Below are 14,705 nucleotides of genomic sequence, written 5' to 3'. Positions count from 1 at the left end.
GTCTGCGAGAGCCAGAAGTTGTCCTGTGAGCAGCTAGCAGGAGGGACAGACAGATAGGTGTTCTGAATCATTAGCACTATTTCAGTTAGTTTTGGCCTGCTCCTTCCACATCCAGTCCTTCAGACGTGGGTTATTACCAAGCCTAATAGAGTTTTGCTATTTATACCTGTTTGTGCCGACAGCAGGCCGGGTGTTTCACAACGAGACAGTTTCTGCTCTGAAGAGAGCACAATCAGGCGCTGTCCCAGAGGAAGCTTCCCACGGCTGCGGGCTGTGTCGGTGGAGTTCACCCAGCGGTCAAGGACCAGGCGGCCGCTCACTGAACCGCGCTGGCTGCAGTGCCCCAGCAGGGACATCGCTGCTCTGCACAGTGTTGGAGAAGTCCCCGTTTCTCCGAGCAGAGGGCAGCGGTCTGCCAAGCTGAGCAGCCATCATCCTTACGTGTTCATGGTAAACTCTCAACCTGAGTGTTTTTACTGTTCTTTTTGGCCTTATTCTGATATTGCCCGCTGTCTACAGTTAACTAATTCTACAGTGGTTTTGAAAGAAAAGAATCCCAGAGCTGCTGGAGCTGTACACCGCATCCATGAGCACCTATGGCAGGGAATTCCAAATTCAGTTTGCTTTTTGGTGAGGAATTTTTATTTGGTTCCACTTGTTCTTGTTTCTTGAATTAGAAGAGACCACGTACAGTTGCTCTCCCTCACCTTTTCCATGTTATGCTCATCTTGAGAACACAGAGGATTGACCAGGCTTTTAGCCTACCGGCTCTTGTCTGGGACTGTAGAACACACGGTAAGAAGTGCATTTTTCATCGTGAGCATGGGCAGCATTTGCAGTCTGCTTTTCCTGCTTCTCCACCTGTACCACAGGCTCTGCTGGAACAGAACGGTGAGGATGTGGCTCAGGTAAGTGGGATGCTGGCCACACACTGGATGCAGTGAGGTCTGTGTCTCACCACACAGCACAGATATCTAGAGGGTCGGGGCACTGAAGGAAGGGTTCTGAGCAAGGAGGCAGTATAACAGCACCTGCAGAGCTCCCTCAGAATGGTGATGGCATGCCTGGCTGCATCAGCTCAGGGAGGTGACAACAAACATCTTCCTGATTGCCCCCTACCCCACCACACCACTCTCTGCACTGTGACATCTGAAGGCACTGCTGCAATGCCATGAGAACCAAGCCCGTGGTTAATGATAACCATGGGGTATGAAACTGAATCACTGTTTCACCCACTAGGCTGGGGCTGTTCACAATTAGATCGCAATAACAAAAATCAAAACTGCAGCCTTAGTAATCTGTGTGTTATCTATGGGCAGTTGTCTCTCATAGTCTGTTTCAATGATCCAACAGGGGAGAATTAAGTGACCTTCCAGATCCCAATTCATTAATTGCTGACTGTCATCCCAGGGCAGTTTTAATTATCTGGAGCAGCTTGGTCAGCATTAGGCTCGCTCTCTGTGAGAATTTGTTTCTTAGTCCCTTGCAGGTCTACATGGACTGTCCTTGAGAACTCTGTGGTAACACCTCCTATGTACACGCCATCTATTCACACCAGGAGCACACCCAGAAGCTCTCAGACACTGTGACCTGACCCACGTCCTCCTGTCTGGGCAGGAGAGGCTGCACTCCTCTGTGCTGGTCAGGTTGGTGTACACTGATACTGGCATCCTGACAGAGATCCCCTTGTCCTCCCTGGCAAATGGGATAGTGTGTGCTTGTAGAAACCCCGAGTGTTTCTTACAAACCACTTTCCCCTAAACAGCTTCAAAGGCATTTTGAGCAGAGGAACAAACAAGTGGATGTGTTTTAGCGCTGATGAGGCTTTCGTTCTTCAACTGGAGGACCTACAAGAGGGGGAAAAAGAAAAACAAAAAAATTGGGTGAGTTTCCTTAGAAACTTCCAAAGAGAAGCAGGATGAACCCTTTCTGTACTGTCAGCCCTCCTCCACGCTGGGCAGAGGAGCAGAGCCTGCCCATGAGCTGCAGGGAGCAATGAGAGGGATTCTATTGACTTCCTATTGGCTGAGCTCTGGGCTCCATTTATACTTATACATGTGAACATATATAGGGGTAACTGAGTGGCAAGTGTGATTTTTTTCAGCCTGGATCACCTGTCCTGGTGCACCAGGTGACTGTGACTGTCCAACAGGCAGCCAACCCTTCAGGTGTTTGACGTTAAGCTGTTCTGTTGGCAAATGTGAAGAACAAGACTTCCTAGCAGCACTCTAACAAAATTAGCAAGTTTTGAGTGCAGAATTAGGTGTGTAGCTGAATTCATAATATGGGTTTTTTTTAAGCCGCTATTTAATATCATGAGCTACATGGGTGCAGAAGAAGAGATGAAATTGAATGCCTTCTTGTGATGCTCCCTTCCACGTGCCACTGGCCACCCTTGATTTACCTCCTCATAGCCACATTCTGCTTCTACTGTCCCTGGCAAAATGACCCTGTATGGCATAGCTGTTTGGGGAGGGGCAGAAATGACTTTTACTTTTTTTTTTTTTTTTCCTTTGATCTGAGGTAACTGCTCCCTCCTAGGGCTGTGATGAGTGGCCATAGCTCCCAGGCAGTTGCCCTGCACTGTGCAGCCAGATTGCCCCTATACATCCTGAGCCTGAGGAAGGTGGGGTGAGCTGGGCCTGCCAGGCTGTGGCAGTTGTCAGCCTCCCCTGCTCCTTTGCCATCTCCTCCAGCCTCTCAGTGTGGCTGTGTGGGTGGAAAGAGCAGCACCAGCAGCTGGAAGGAGGTGGGAGGAAGAAGAGGAAAGTGCAGCTGGGGGCTGGAAGCCAGCCTGACTGCCTGCTCCTCTACAGCCCCCTGGCCCACTCCTTTTCATCGGTTGGGACTGAAGGGCTGAGGGCCCTTCCCCACCTGCCCATCCTCTGTGCCAGAAAGAGAGCCATAGATGTTGTGAGCTACCCAAGCACTGTCATTGTTCCTGGATGCTCTGAGTTCTTGAGAGTGCAGCTGAAGTGGAAATGAGAAGTGGCGAAAGGCAAAACTGCTGTTATCTCTTCTCTGGGCATATTGGACCTGTGTGGACAGCTGTCTTACTGGTAGGACCTGTCCCACCCCAGCACATTCACCCCATCCCGTGTGTGACCTGAGGTTACAGGGTGAGATAACTGCTTTGTGGCTCTGCCTACACCAGCCCAGCAGCACCAGGTGGCCCAGAGACTGTGTTCCCCCCATCCCTTGCCACCAGCCTCAGACACACGGGCAACCCCTTTTCTGCTCCCACGGCCCACCCCTGCACTTTGCTTTGCCCTCTCACCCTCACCTTCCCACCTGCGACCCAGGATCCACGCATCCCCTACCCTGCGCCCGGGGTGCAGCCCTCACCTCCCCGTCGCATCTTTCCCCTCCGCTCCCCCCCCACCACCCCACCCGGGGGGGCCCTGCCGCAGGCTCGGCCCGGCGCTCCTCGCGGCCGCCTGCAGGTGGCAGCCGGAGCCCGGCGAGAGGCGGCGGGGCCGGGGCCGGGCGGGGCCGGTGCTGCGGGACGGGCCGCCCCGTCGAGGCTGCGGAGAGAGGCGGGCGCGGGGATCCCCTCCCACGCGTGTCCGTGCCTCGGGTGATGCGGGAGGGATGCGGCTCCTCCGGGACCGGAGGCTGCTCGATCACGGCTCCCGTCGGTGTAATGATACTGAGCTATTTCCAGCTCTCCCCGAGTGCCGGCTCGGGCCCGTTTCCTCAGGTGCTCCCCTCGGGTTGCGGGGCTGTGGGGTGGCGAGGGGCGGGGGAGCACCCGGCGGCGCGGGGCAGAGCCAGGATGCTCCTGGGGGATCCCCGCCCCGCTGCACCCGGAGCCTGGCGCTGCCCCTCTCTCCCCCTCCGGGGGCAGCCGCGTTCCGGGCACGATGTGCCGGGCCGTCCGCCGGAGCAGGGCTAGGGGCGAGCCGCGGAGGCAGCTTCCCGTGAGCTGCTCGGTATGTAAAACTCTGCGGTGCCGCTCGGCAGGGCGAGAGCCGCGCCTTTGTTCGGTGCTGAGCGGAGCGGAGATGCCCGCAGCCCGGCCCACGGCGGAGCGGGGGAACGGCACGGGTGGGACCGGGGGAATCCCACCGCCCCCACCCCCCGGGGCCGTCCCGCAGTCCTCCGTGCGGAAGAGCCCGGCTCCCGGTCCTGACTCTGCCCGGGACAGGCGCTGTCCAGCACTGTATCTGTCCCGGGGCACTGGAACCCACCCCAGAAGCTCCGTCCGCTTCCCATCCCTCCGGCTGGATCCCCAGCCAGGGTACGGTGACACTACTTCCTTCTAAACTGATTAAAATTCAGTCGAAAACCAAACGTGACGCCCAGAGACGGCCTTGGCTCGGGACTGGCACAGCTCAGGGCCTTCGTCCTTCAGCCCCCAGTCCCACCCAGGTGACGGCTGCCTGCTGGCAGACCCAGGGGGAAGAGATGGAGAGAGGGCACCACATATCCCATACTGCCATTGCCTGGTCCCTGCTCGGTCTCCGGAGAGCTGACAGGCAGCAAACGGGGCTGTGCCCCCTTTAGGGTGTGGCAAGGGCACCGCACTGAGGTAGGCACACCACAGCTATGGTGGGGGGCTCGTCCTGCCTGTGCCTGTGTGTTCTTTCAATAGCACAGGCAGGGTGCAGAGGGGACTGCAGTCTAAAGGGCACCCAGTCTGCCCCCCGTTTGCCAGCTTGAAATGCTCTTTAAAATGTATTAAAAAATAAAAATAAAAAAAAAAAAACATCCAAACACTATTAAATGCAAAGAAATCATGAAAAACAACAAGGAACAAAAGCTCTCAATCCTAGCTGAGCACTGCACAGACAGGAACCTGCTCTGACGTACATGAGCACCCCATAGGGATTAACTCTCTCCTGCCCAACAAAGCCAGCCTTCTAGTTTCTACTTTGCAGCGCATTCTCTGTGCTATAAATGTATTTAATCTAGCCAGATAGAGAGATTAAAAGGTACAGGCTTAGTACCTTGCTGCAGTTGCCTCCACCCAATAAAAATAAATAAATAAATAACAAAAAAAAACTGGTCCAGTATTTTTCTGCCTCTATGACGGATCCAAAGAAATTTCCCCTGTGAAGCAGACACAAGAAATAGGCAGTAGAAGTCAGAAGCAAAATGAGATGGAGATGCTCTTGGAGTCATTTTCCCTTTGCCTTCCCATGGTGAACATGAAGGAGGGGGTGTTGCATGCTTCCACAGTGCCAGTTTGCATTTTGCTGCCCTTGCCCCTCTCTGGGGCTCCTGAAGCCTTTTGCAGCTCCTGTTGTTGTCACCCCACCATGCCCGTGGGCAGGGGAACCTGTGGGCAGCAGCCACCTCACAGGTAATGCCTGCAGCAGAAATGTGAAGGCTGCTGTCTCAGCACTAACTTTAACCTTCAAGTCAGGTTTCCTCCTTTTCCCACACCTGCAGTGTTAGACTGCTGCAGCACGACGTACAACAGTATTCTCCATCTTCTTGCCACTGTTGGTGCCATAATGTATACTCCTGCAGCCTGCAGACCATAGCCTGCCTTCTAGGAGCCTGCCACTAGATAGCTGAGTTAGGAGGGTGACACCTTGGGCTACCTGCACTACCCTTCACTTCTACAGGAACTTATCATCCTTGCTGAGGAGGCGTTGCTCAGAAACGAGTTGCTGAAGGTAATGTGACACCTGTCCCATGCTTGAGCACAGCTGGAAGGTCTGGTGTTTCTCCTGATGTACTGCCTACTCCCAGCCTTCTTTGTTCTTTGTGTCTCTGGGCAATTCCAAATCTCTTCATGGGACCATCTGCTCAGGGATGCAGCCCTGCAGGTCTCAGTTGTGGCTGCAGCAAGAAAAACTGGGAATGGTGTTGAAGAATGTTCCTATTGCCATGGCAGTTAAGGCACAGCTCTATGTAAATGACCTTGTTCTTTCTACTGTAATCAGAAAAATTTGGGTTTTCTTCATTTCAGGTCTGATCGGACTCAACCAGCATCATGGGGGTGCCCGAAGAGTGTCTGCATGGGAGAGGTGTAGTCATTGTCTCTCTTTTCCCAGGAACCAATTGCAATGGTACAGCTCAGGACATGGGCAACTATCCATAGAGCCTGAGATGTCAGTGAAAAGTCCATGACTGAGGATAGGTCCTTGGAGACAGGTAGGTGGCAATGGGTGTGATGTTTTCTTGGAGAAATCCAAGTGCCAAATATTTACCTGTTCCTGCTCTGCTGCTCTACTGATCACTTTATTGAAATCCTTTCCCAAAACACCACCTCTGCTTTACTTGGTCGTGGGGTGGTACAATTCTGGATCTGTGTTCTGAGTTCATCCTAAGACCACAATGGGCTGAAGATGCCCGCTTAGTGCTGCAAGAATGATGATAAGCATACAGGTGTTACACGGTAGTAGGTACCTGTAGTGTTCAGATAGTGAACTCAACAGCATGCCAACAAGATCTCTGGCCAAACCTGCCAATCTTTTTCCTTGTGTTTAGTGCTCTTGCACTCCACACACTTCAGTGCAATGTAGAAATGCTGCAGAATGTGCCACAGGTGACATCCTGGATTTTTCTGACCCTATTCACTTCCCCTTGGCACTGAAGGTTGTGGTCAGTGCCCAGGGCCCTTGTCCTGCATGTAGCTCTATAGCCCTGTGTGCAAAGCTTCAGAGCAAAGAAGCTGAGGATGTTGTGGCACAAAGTGGGGGGAGCAAAACAGGGAAAGTGACAGCTGGTGGTCAGAATGTGAAGGAAAAAAAACAAACATCTTTTGAGGGGTTGTGTTACTCAAAAAACACTGCTCAGTGACATTTGAAGAGAAAGGAGGACTTCTGCACTGAGACCAACCAGTCATCAGCATGGTTCAACGGTACCTGCACACTGTAAAGGGAGGGCTTAATGCCCCTGCAGTGCTCCTCATTGCTTAACATTCATCTAACTCTAGGAAGCCTGGCAAAGGCTAGTTTTCATAATATTTTAAGTGCTCCAGAACTTGAGTTTGACACCTAAATTCTTCCTCCCCTCGGTGGTGAGACCACGGCACCAGCACTGTAGATCCTCTTAAGGATCCCACATTAAAACTGCTTCCTAAGCACTGCTCAGCTTGTTGTCTCCATTTGCTAATTGTGAACATGGAAACCTGATAGCCAGAGCCCTCATGCTAGAGTCTTACAGATCTGTAGATTACACGGTCATAATTAAATTGAAGAGAGTGAAGGGAAGGGAATTAATACTAAAAAAAAAAAAAAAAAGGAAACAAAAACTACAACGACCTAACCTCCAGAAATCGAATCTATGACATTGAGTTTAAATGTATGGTGTGTGGCCAGTGACATATGAGTCACTTGAGCCTATCTTTATAAGAGTAGCAAAGTATGAATAAAGCGACCAGCTGGCATGGTGCCACTGTCCCTGTAGATATATCAGAGCATAACAGCAGCCCGCATTGTCAGCTGGAGGCTCATTGTCATCAAGGCCAGTGGAAATGTTAGTCCTGGTGTTTAGATAAGGGTCATCCCACACCCCAGCCTCCTCTTACAGTTCTTCCTCAGTGCCCACTTCCATAGCTGTATCCCTCTTCACTGCCTTTAAACCCCATCCCCATTTGATTTTGAGTTTAGTTGCCAAAAACCCAGGGGAAGTGTCCAGGTCCCTTCCTCTCACAGTTGCACGGCCCGCAGACCTCTGTGGAGTAGGTTCAACTTGAATGGGCCTTCATGTTTCTGTGTTAACAGGGCAGCTGCCAGCCAAGGTGATGGAGATGATGCATGGCCATGAAATCTCCTTGATGTGGTGTGAGCACAGGCTGCAGCCAGGCCCAGTCAGTCTCTCCAGCCATGGCTACCAAGGGCCTTTTTCATTGGGGAAAGATGCAGTGGCCTTCCAGGTGAGCCATAGTGAGGTGGCTGACCTCATCTTGGCAGCACCAGGTACTGCCCTATGCCATGTAGAGTGTGGGATGTCCCTGAGGGGATCTCTCCTGCTGCAGACTGCCTCTGGAGAGTGCTGGGGGTATCAGGCAGGCTGCTCACTTGTGTGTGGTTCCTCACAGCATTCAGCTCTGGGTAGATCTGAACCACGCACGCCCATGTGAAGGCAGGTTATTCACAAATGTTGCTGGCTTAGCCTGAAGTGCCCCACATCTGCCTTCTTCCCCCCCAGGAAAGCAGCTGCAATCTGTTGCCTTTCGCTGTGCCTGTTTGTAGGGGAGTTGAGAGGGAGCAGCATGAAAATGTGGGCTGAGCACTCCAAGTTTTGGAAAAAAAAACATACAATGAACCCTACTCTGACCTCCAGAAGCCAAGGAGTAGATGGGAGACTGACACTGGGGCGGGGCACAGCTCTGTCCCTTCCAGGCTGTATGGCTGCATGTGCACTGCATGGTCTGGGACACCTCCAGCAGGAGCTTCCAGCATTCCCAAACTCTCTGGCCTCTCCCATCCATTATGAAGTAAAAACTGATTTTGCTCCATGCCTTCCCCAGCTGTTCCCACCCTGCTCTACAAAGCTCATCCAGGTCAGAGCACAGCAGAAGACAGAGGAACCTGAGGAGCACCACCTCCTCATGGTGTCCCACCCGCCAGGCCATGCCTTTCCCCTTGCACACAGGTGGGCACTAAACTCCAGTTGGGCTTTGCCAACAAGCAGGGGTGCATTAGCCTCCACAGTGCATTAGCAATTAACAACTAAAGCTGCCTTGCTTGGGAAATGGCTGAATGGAAACACCGAGGAGGGAAGAAATAATGAAGCATCATCTTGGTCACATGGCATGTGTTGTGCTGGGATGGATAAGCAGTGATGCCACGGTCTCACTCAATGGCCTTGGGTAAGTCACTCAGTGTTCGTTTACTAATGATAAATTAAGCACAAAGGTCTTTTTCTCCTTTTGACTTTATTCATTTGCTTTTCTTCACTTCCTCCTCTCTTCTGTTGAGTTTCTTGTGCAGTCCTTTACCACCAGGCATGCACTGCTCCCAGCATGTCGTGGTGCAGGTCTCCACGTGGTGTTTGCCACGTTGCCTGATACACATAAAAGCCAGGATTGAAATCCCTGTAGAAACACACATGTTGGAAGAGGTTATTTCAGGAAGGACAGGATGAAATTAAAAAAAAAAAAAAGGATGTTGCTAAAATGCAGATGTTGCCCTCCTCAAGTTGGGCTGTGTTAGCATCCCAGTGGGGTGATCGATGCCACTTCTTTCCCTGTGCCCACCAATGCTTCAGCCACAGTGTGCAAAGCCTTTCTGCTGCAGAATGCCTCACGTCCTCAGCAGAAGAGGGGAATGCAGAATAAAACAATCCCCTGATAGCAGAGCTCTGTTCCCACTGCCAGAATCCCCCACCAGGAGGTGCGGGTGGCTTCCTGCTGCAAACAGCCCCCCTGGGTCAAAACAGCAGCACAACTGCAAACTTCAGGGCAATCGCTGCTCAGTCGCAAAATATTTGCTCTGCTCCTGCCCTGCCCTTTATCTCTGGGGCCTCTCTCTGTCACTAAAGCAACACTTGACAAGTCCTCACCAGGGCCACCTCCTTCGGTGCTCCCCACCATTATTAATGGTGACAAGCTGCATTGCTGAGTATTTAAAAGTCCCCCTTCTCTAAATATAGCCAATCTGTGTGTGCTCAGCTACTATGGGCCGAGTGAGCGGGACCAAAATATTGACACGCAGCAGGCGTGGATAATGTGTTTTGATCCCCGTGCTCCCTCCCTCATGCTCCCTCCCTCTCTGCACAGTCCCCGCACACCTTGGTTGAAAATCTGTTATAATTTAGCAGCAGGAACGTGACCACCGTTTGGAGATGGAGTTTCCTTTGTTGATTTTTCCGTGCTCTGTCCAAGCGGTGTCAATGGGAGCAGAGCTCTCAGTGCTATTTATAGCCCGTGTGCTGCATGCACCTCCCGCCCGCCGCAGCACAGCCACGGCCATGGGGGGGACATGGGGACAGCCTGGGGACAACGAGATGGCGGGCAGCAGTGCCAGGAATGGGGCTGGGAGATGGCTGGGGAAGGAAGGGAGCGCTGGGAGGGAGGTGGCCGTTCCCTGGTGGGGAAGGGGTCTGGGGGAAAGCATCCATAGTGGGGCAATGCGCCTTGGGGCTGCGGGCCTGAGGGGTGGTGTCAGGGAGCCCTGGGAGGGAGCTTGGGGATGCAGAGACATCCCAGCTCACCCGCTGCACGGGGAGACTTCAAAGGAAAGGGAAGGAAAAGAGAAAGGGGAAAAGAAAGCACTGCTGAGTTTGTCACTTGGGGAGGGGGTGATGGGACCTGGGAATGGTACTTAGAGCTCTGGGCTGGCACAGGGGGTGCAGGGTGAGCTCCCCTGCTCCATTCCCAGCCCCACCTCTCCATTGGGGTGCAGTCGCTGAGCTCGGCTTGACAGGGACCCTAAAGTGGTAAGTTCGGCCCACCCGCTGCAAGGGGGCTTGGCCAGAGGCTGTATCATGCTGACGTTATGGGTTTGCCCTTGGTGCAGCGTGCAGGGCGCTGGGTGTCGAGCAAGGAGCAAAAATGCAGAAGGAGGGGGTGGGAAAAGGGGATATGTTGGGGTGCACGTGTCCCTGCTCTCCCCCAAGTGAGCAGCGGGAGTTGGGAGCCCGCGTGTTTTGCTGCTGGGGTGCAGGGAAAAAGCTGCAGTTTCTGCTTGAGGAATTGCTGGAGCTGGCAGGGAGAGCGGAGCTGGCCAGATGGAGGATGAGCGGGAGGCAGGGAGGGAGCGAGGCAGCAGCGCAGGGAGGGGGAGCAGGGAGCCAGACACCTACGCAAACACAGAGTGAGAGGAGATCCTTGGATGCAAACACAGACACAGGCGTCCTCCTCCTCCTCACATGCCCCTGATTCATTTCCACATGCCATACACGTGACATGCTAATTCGGGGCTACTACAGAACTCCAGGGCGAGAGAGGAATGGGAGAGAGAAATAAAACCCAGCAAGACGCCAAACTGCAGTTTTTTAAGGGGGTTTCGGTGCGGCTTAGCAGCATCCCCGCTCTATGCGGGGGCGAGAAGGGGGAGAGGAGGGGGGGAACTCGCGGCAGCACTCGCCCCCGCAGCTCTCCGTGCCATTGGCCACGCGTGACCCCGAGGCACACACAGCACGGTGCCGCGGGCACCGCGCCCGGCCCCGCTCCTCCAGGAGCCCCGCTGCCGCAGGGAGGGGGACGGGGGACGAGGGGGGGGTGCGGAAAAGCAGAAGTGGGGGAGAGGTGGTGTCATTCCGGGCGGGGGGTGATCGTGCTCTGGGCCAAATGCGTTTGTGAGCCAAGGGGAATCCCCAGACCTCTCCCCTGTGCTCCCGTCTCCGCTGGCATCCGAGGTGGGAGAAGTACTGCCAGCGTCAGGGAGGGCGGAATCTCAGCGCAGGCATCTTTATAGCAATACCTTCATTAATTTAGTGGCCATGAGGCGAGGGATGCAGCAGTTGCTCTCCCTGCAGCACAGAGCACCAGAGCTATTTGGGCTGTGTTGCAGCCTCAGGATGCGTTGCTAACCAAAGCAGTCCTCCTGACATCCCCAACCAGAGCTCTGAACCCAGAAGGGCAAAACTACTGCCTCCTGGATGGCACTGTGTGCCTCGTGCCTTATTAAAACACAGAGATGAAATCTGGAGAGCTGAGCTCCAGCCCCAGTGGCTTTCTCCTGCCACCAGGTGCTGATCCCCGCCCTCCTGCTGCGAGCCAGCACCCCCGAGGAGGACATCCTGGGGAGCTGCTTTCCCTGGTGCAGCCCTGGGGAGGAAGCAGTGATGTACTGGTTGTGGCCGCTCCATCTCTCCCTGTGTGCAGAGGGGCTTCCTCAGCAAATCTGGATGAGTTGAACCAAACCCTGTGAAGGAGAAATCAAAAAAATCCCCACTTTAGCAGCCTTAGCCTTTATGAGAGATGCTCTGCTCTCTCACGAGAACAAACCTGTGCTGCTTCATGCGAAGAGCGAGTGAGGAAGGTGAAAAGCATTCCCATTAAATATTCTACCTGAATGTTTTAAACTGACAGCCACACAGAGGAAGAAACCCCACACACCATGTGAGGCTCAGTGCAAAACACAGCTTCTGTGTGAGGCAAGGGGGAGCAAAGGTCATTCATAACACCCACTGCCAGTTGTATTTTTAAACACTTATGTCCATTCTCAACGGCCCAATTCATGACGGAGGTCCTGGTGTGTGCAGGCAGCCAGGTGAGACACCCACCCCAGCATGCTGCTAATGCCAGAGGAGGTGATTACATAGGAAGGGGTCACCACTATGTACAAAGACACACGGATGTGTGTACTTCATGCCAAGTGTCATAATTACATTAACACCTGCTCTACTCTCATGCTTGCTTGTTTCTCATTTGCTGTTTTCCACCTCCTGCTATCAATAACAGCAGCCACACGGCCGCAGGACCAGGGTGCAGCCTGGCAGGGTGCAGAGCTATGGTGGATGAGAGACCCTGGGCTCTGGCTGCCTTAAGAAGGTTCACTCCTCTTCTGATTACCTTGGGTTTTGCTCTGTGTGCTGAGGGCAGGATGTGACCCTGATTGCAACTCAGTTTCGCCTGCAGGCCCTACACTGCTGGTTTTTCCTCCTCTCCTGCAGCTGAAGCCCTCCCTCAGTCTCAAATCAAAGCACTGCACCCAGACTCTCTCAGGACTCCCTTTGAGGCTCAGGTCTCCAGGTTCATTTTAGGTCTCGGCAGAAAGCGGTGTGGGTAATTCAAGTGCTGCTGCAACCTAGAAAGCCCCACGCTGGGGACGGGAAGGGGTTAGCAGAGGAAAGGCTGCGAAGCGTCGGCTCCACGTGTGCTCCTTCACAAACGTCAGAGCCATATAGGTCAGGCAGGAGCCATTTCCTCACTGTGCCTGCTCCGTGGAGAAGCGGGGGACTGCATTCTGCGTGCGTGTCAGCTGCACTGCAGCCCAGCCCCATTAAATTAGCAAAGCCCTTCCTAAAACCGTGCAGAAAGCAATAGCCCCTCGCTCCCCCAGCAGCGGCTTTGTGCTGCCCCTTGGTGCATCACTCCCACACCCCAGGCACTCCTCCCGCACCGGGGTGTCAGTGATGGGGGGCTGCCCCCCGGGGTCACCCCGACGTGGTGCCGAGGGGCCCGCAGCCGGAGAAGGGAGCGGAGGCGAGCCACAAGGGGGCATGGTCTGTTCTAATTCATAAAATGCGGATTCATTGACAAAAACGTGGAACAATTGGTGAATGGTGTGTGTGCATAAGTTAATGCTGCTGGGGAAGGCTCTTCGGCGACAGTGGAGCTGGGTGGTATGGCTTGCACTCAGGGACATGGAGAGGCACGGTGGGGAAACACTGTCCTAAATTGCACCCACGACCACTCCACCGTCTTTCTTGCTTAAGTGGGGAGCACTGGTAGGGGGAAGGCAGAGAGGCAAATTCTGATTCTGGACTCCAGAGCAGCAATGCCAGAGCTGGGGGTGCTGCAGCCATAGTCACAGACTCCAGCCTGAGCCGGCTCTGCTGATGCCTTGGGGTTCTTTTAAGGTTTTGTAGCTAATGTGCTCAGCTGCCAAACATTTTTAATTCCTCTGCTAGACAAGATGGGAATGGAGCCTGATGGCTAAGAAGAAAATTTGCACACAGAAAATGTATTTCTTGGCAAATCAGATACCCACCTCCATCTCCCCATGGGAGCCCTCGTGCCTCTCAGTCAGCTCCTGTTGCTTCCCCCTGCCCTGCAGCACTGGGGATGGGGTGTGTTTACATGGAGACCACAAGGGAGAGAAGAGGGGATCCTGGCCCCCAGGGGTGATTTAGCCCAACTCTGCCACAACCTCATTGACTGCCTATGAGTGCTGTGGGGAGGGGAAGGGCTGGGAATTGCTGGTGGGTGCTGCTGGGTCCTGCTTTCAAAGAGATCTGCAATGGGTGAGGGAAGAGAGGAGATGGGCAGAAGCTTTTGCTGCTGGGTGTCTGTCAGTAAGTGGTTGTTTTGTTGGCTTTTTTAGAGTCCTATCTTCTTGGTCTGACATGGAGATGGAGTCAGACCCTAACATCACAGCCTCTGAGTGGAAACATGCAGCTAGCTGGCTGCTGGTAACTCCAGCAACTGCCTAGACTTCAGCAAGGACCACACCTGCTGCCCACAGCCCTTCCTGCAGAGTACCCTGGCCATGCCTCTGATCCTCATCCATGGCCCGGACTGGCCTTTGGCACAGGCTGCACCCTTAATGAGGGGCAGGGGCATGGTGTGGGCCTGACCCCGCTCTCTGGATTTTTTTTTTCCTGACAGTCTTTGACGTGGAGGGGGAGGGAATATGCCAGGCAGAAAGAAAAACTGCCTGCGCCGTCCCCACAGCGTGAGGAGGGGGAATACTGGATTGCTCCATAGTGACAAGTCAGTGCGTCACGGAGAGCACCTCCTCCAGCCGCCTCGCAGGGGAGGACCAGGCCCACAGCCATCATTATTCAGCTTCAAAGATTCAGGCTTCAAACCCTCCGTCTCCCTTATAAAAGGCAGAAAGCCCCCATTGTGAGGGTCAGCAGGCAGCCATGCCCTCTTTCTCCGTCTCTCCTCTGTGCAAGTGCGAGCAGGACGTGGGCACTGTGAGGCTTTGTACAAAGAGCAAAGCAGGATTCACCTGGGGTGTGAAAAAGATTCAGGTCTTGAATGAGTTTGTTCAAAATGGCCTCTCTGAGACTTTGAGCTGCGGTGTGATGAAGGCAGAAATAAACCTGCAAAGGGCTTTCTGTGCTGACAGGCACCCTGGCACAACAGTGGGGGTGGGGGGGAGTTGTGACAGAAGTGACGGGGATATCTG

The 14,705-nt window shown here is 53.8% G+C and overlaps 1 protein-coding gene across 1 annotated transcript in view; it reads right to left on the bottom strand.

The window, feature by feature from the left end:
* Positions 1–1,809: 1,809 nt before the first annotated feature.
* The window catches only part of LOC136060797 (collagen alpha-1(I) chain-like), a 32,975-nt gene continuing 20,079 nt past the window's right edge, over positions 1,810–14,705 (bottom strand). The window contains exons 6-8 of the mRNA XM_065755593.1: positions 12,876–13,078; positions 3,346–4,261; positions 1,810–1,847 (exon numbers count right to left, since the gene is read on the bottom strand). Of these exons, the coding sequence (XP_065611665.1) occupies positions 1,810–1,847; positions 3,346–4,261; positions 12,876–13,078 (1,157 nt within the window). The remainder of the gene's footprint in view (positions 1,848–3,345; positions 4,262–12,875; positions 13,079–14,705) is intronic.

This window comes from Cyrtonyx montezumae, unplaced genomic scaffold (assembly GCF_038088225.1).
Source record: "Cyrtonyx montezumae isolate F1298 unplaced genomic scaffold, pur_monq_1.0 scaffold_10, whole genome shotgun sequence".
NCBI lineage: Eukaryota > Metazoa > Chordata > Aves > Galliformes > Odontophoridae > Cyrtonyx > Cyrtonyx montezumae.
The sequence above is the reverse complement of the archived record's forward strand: the minus strand, read 5'-3'. Positions and strand labels throughout refer to the sequence as shown.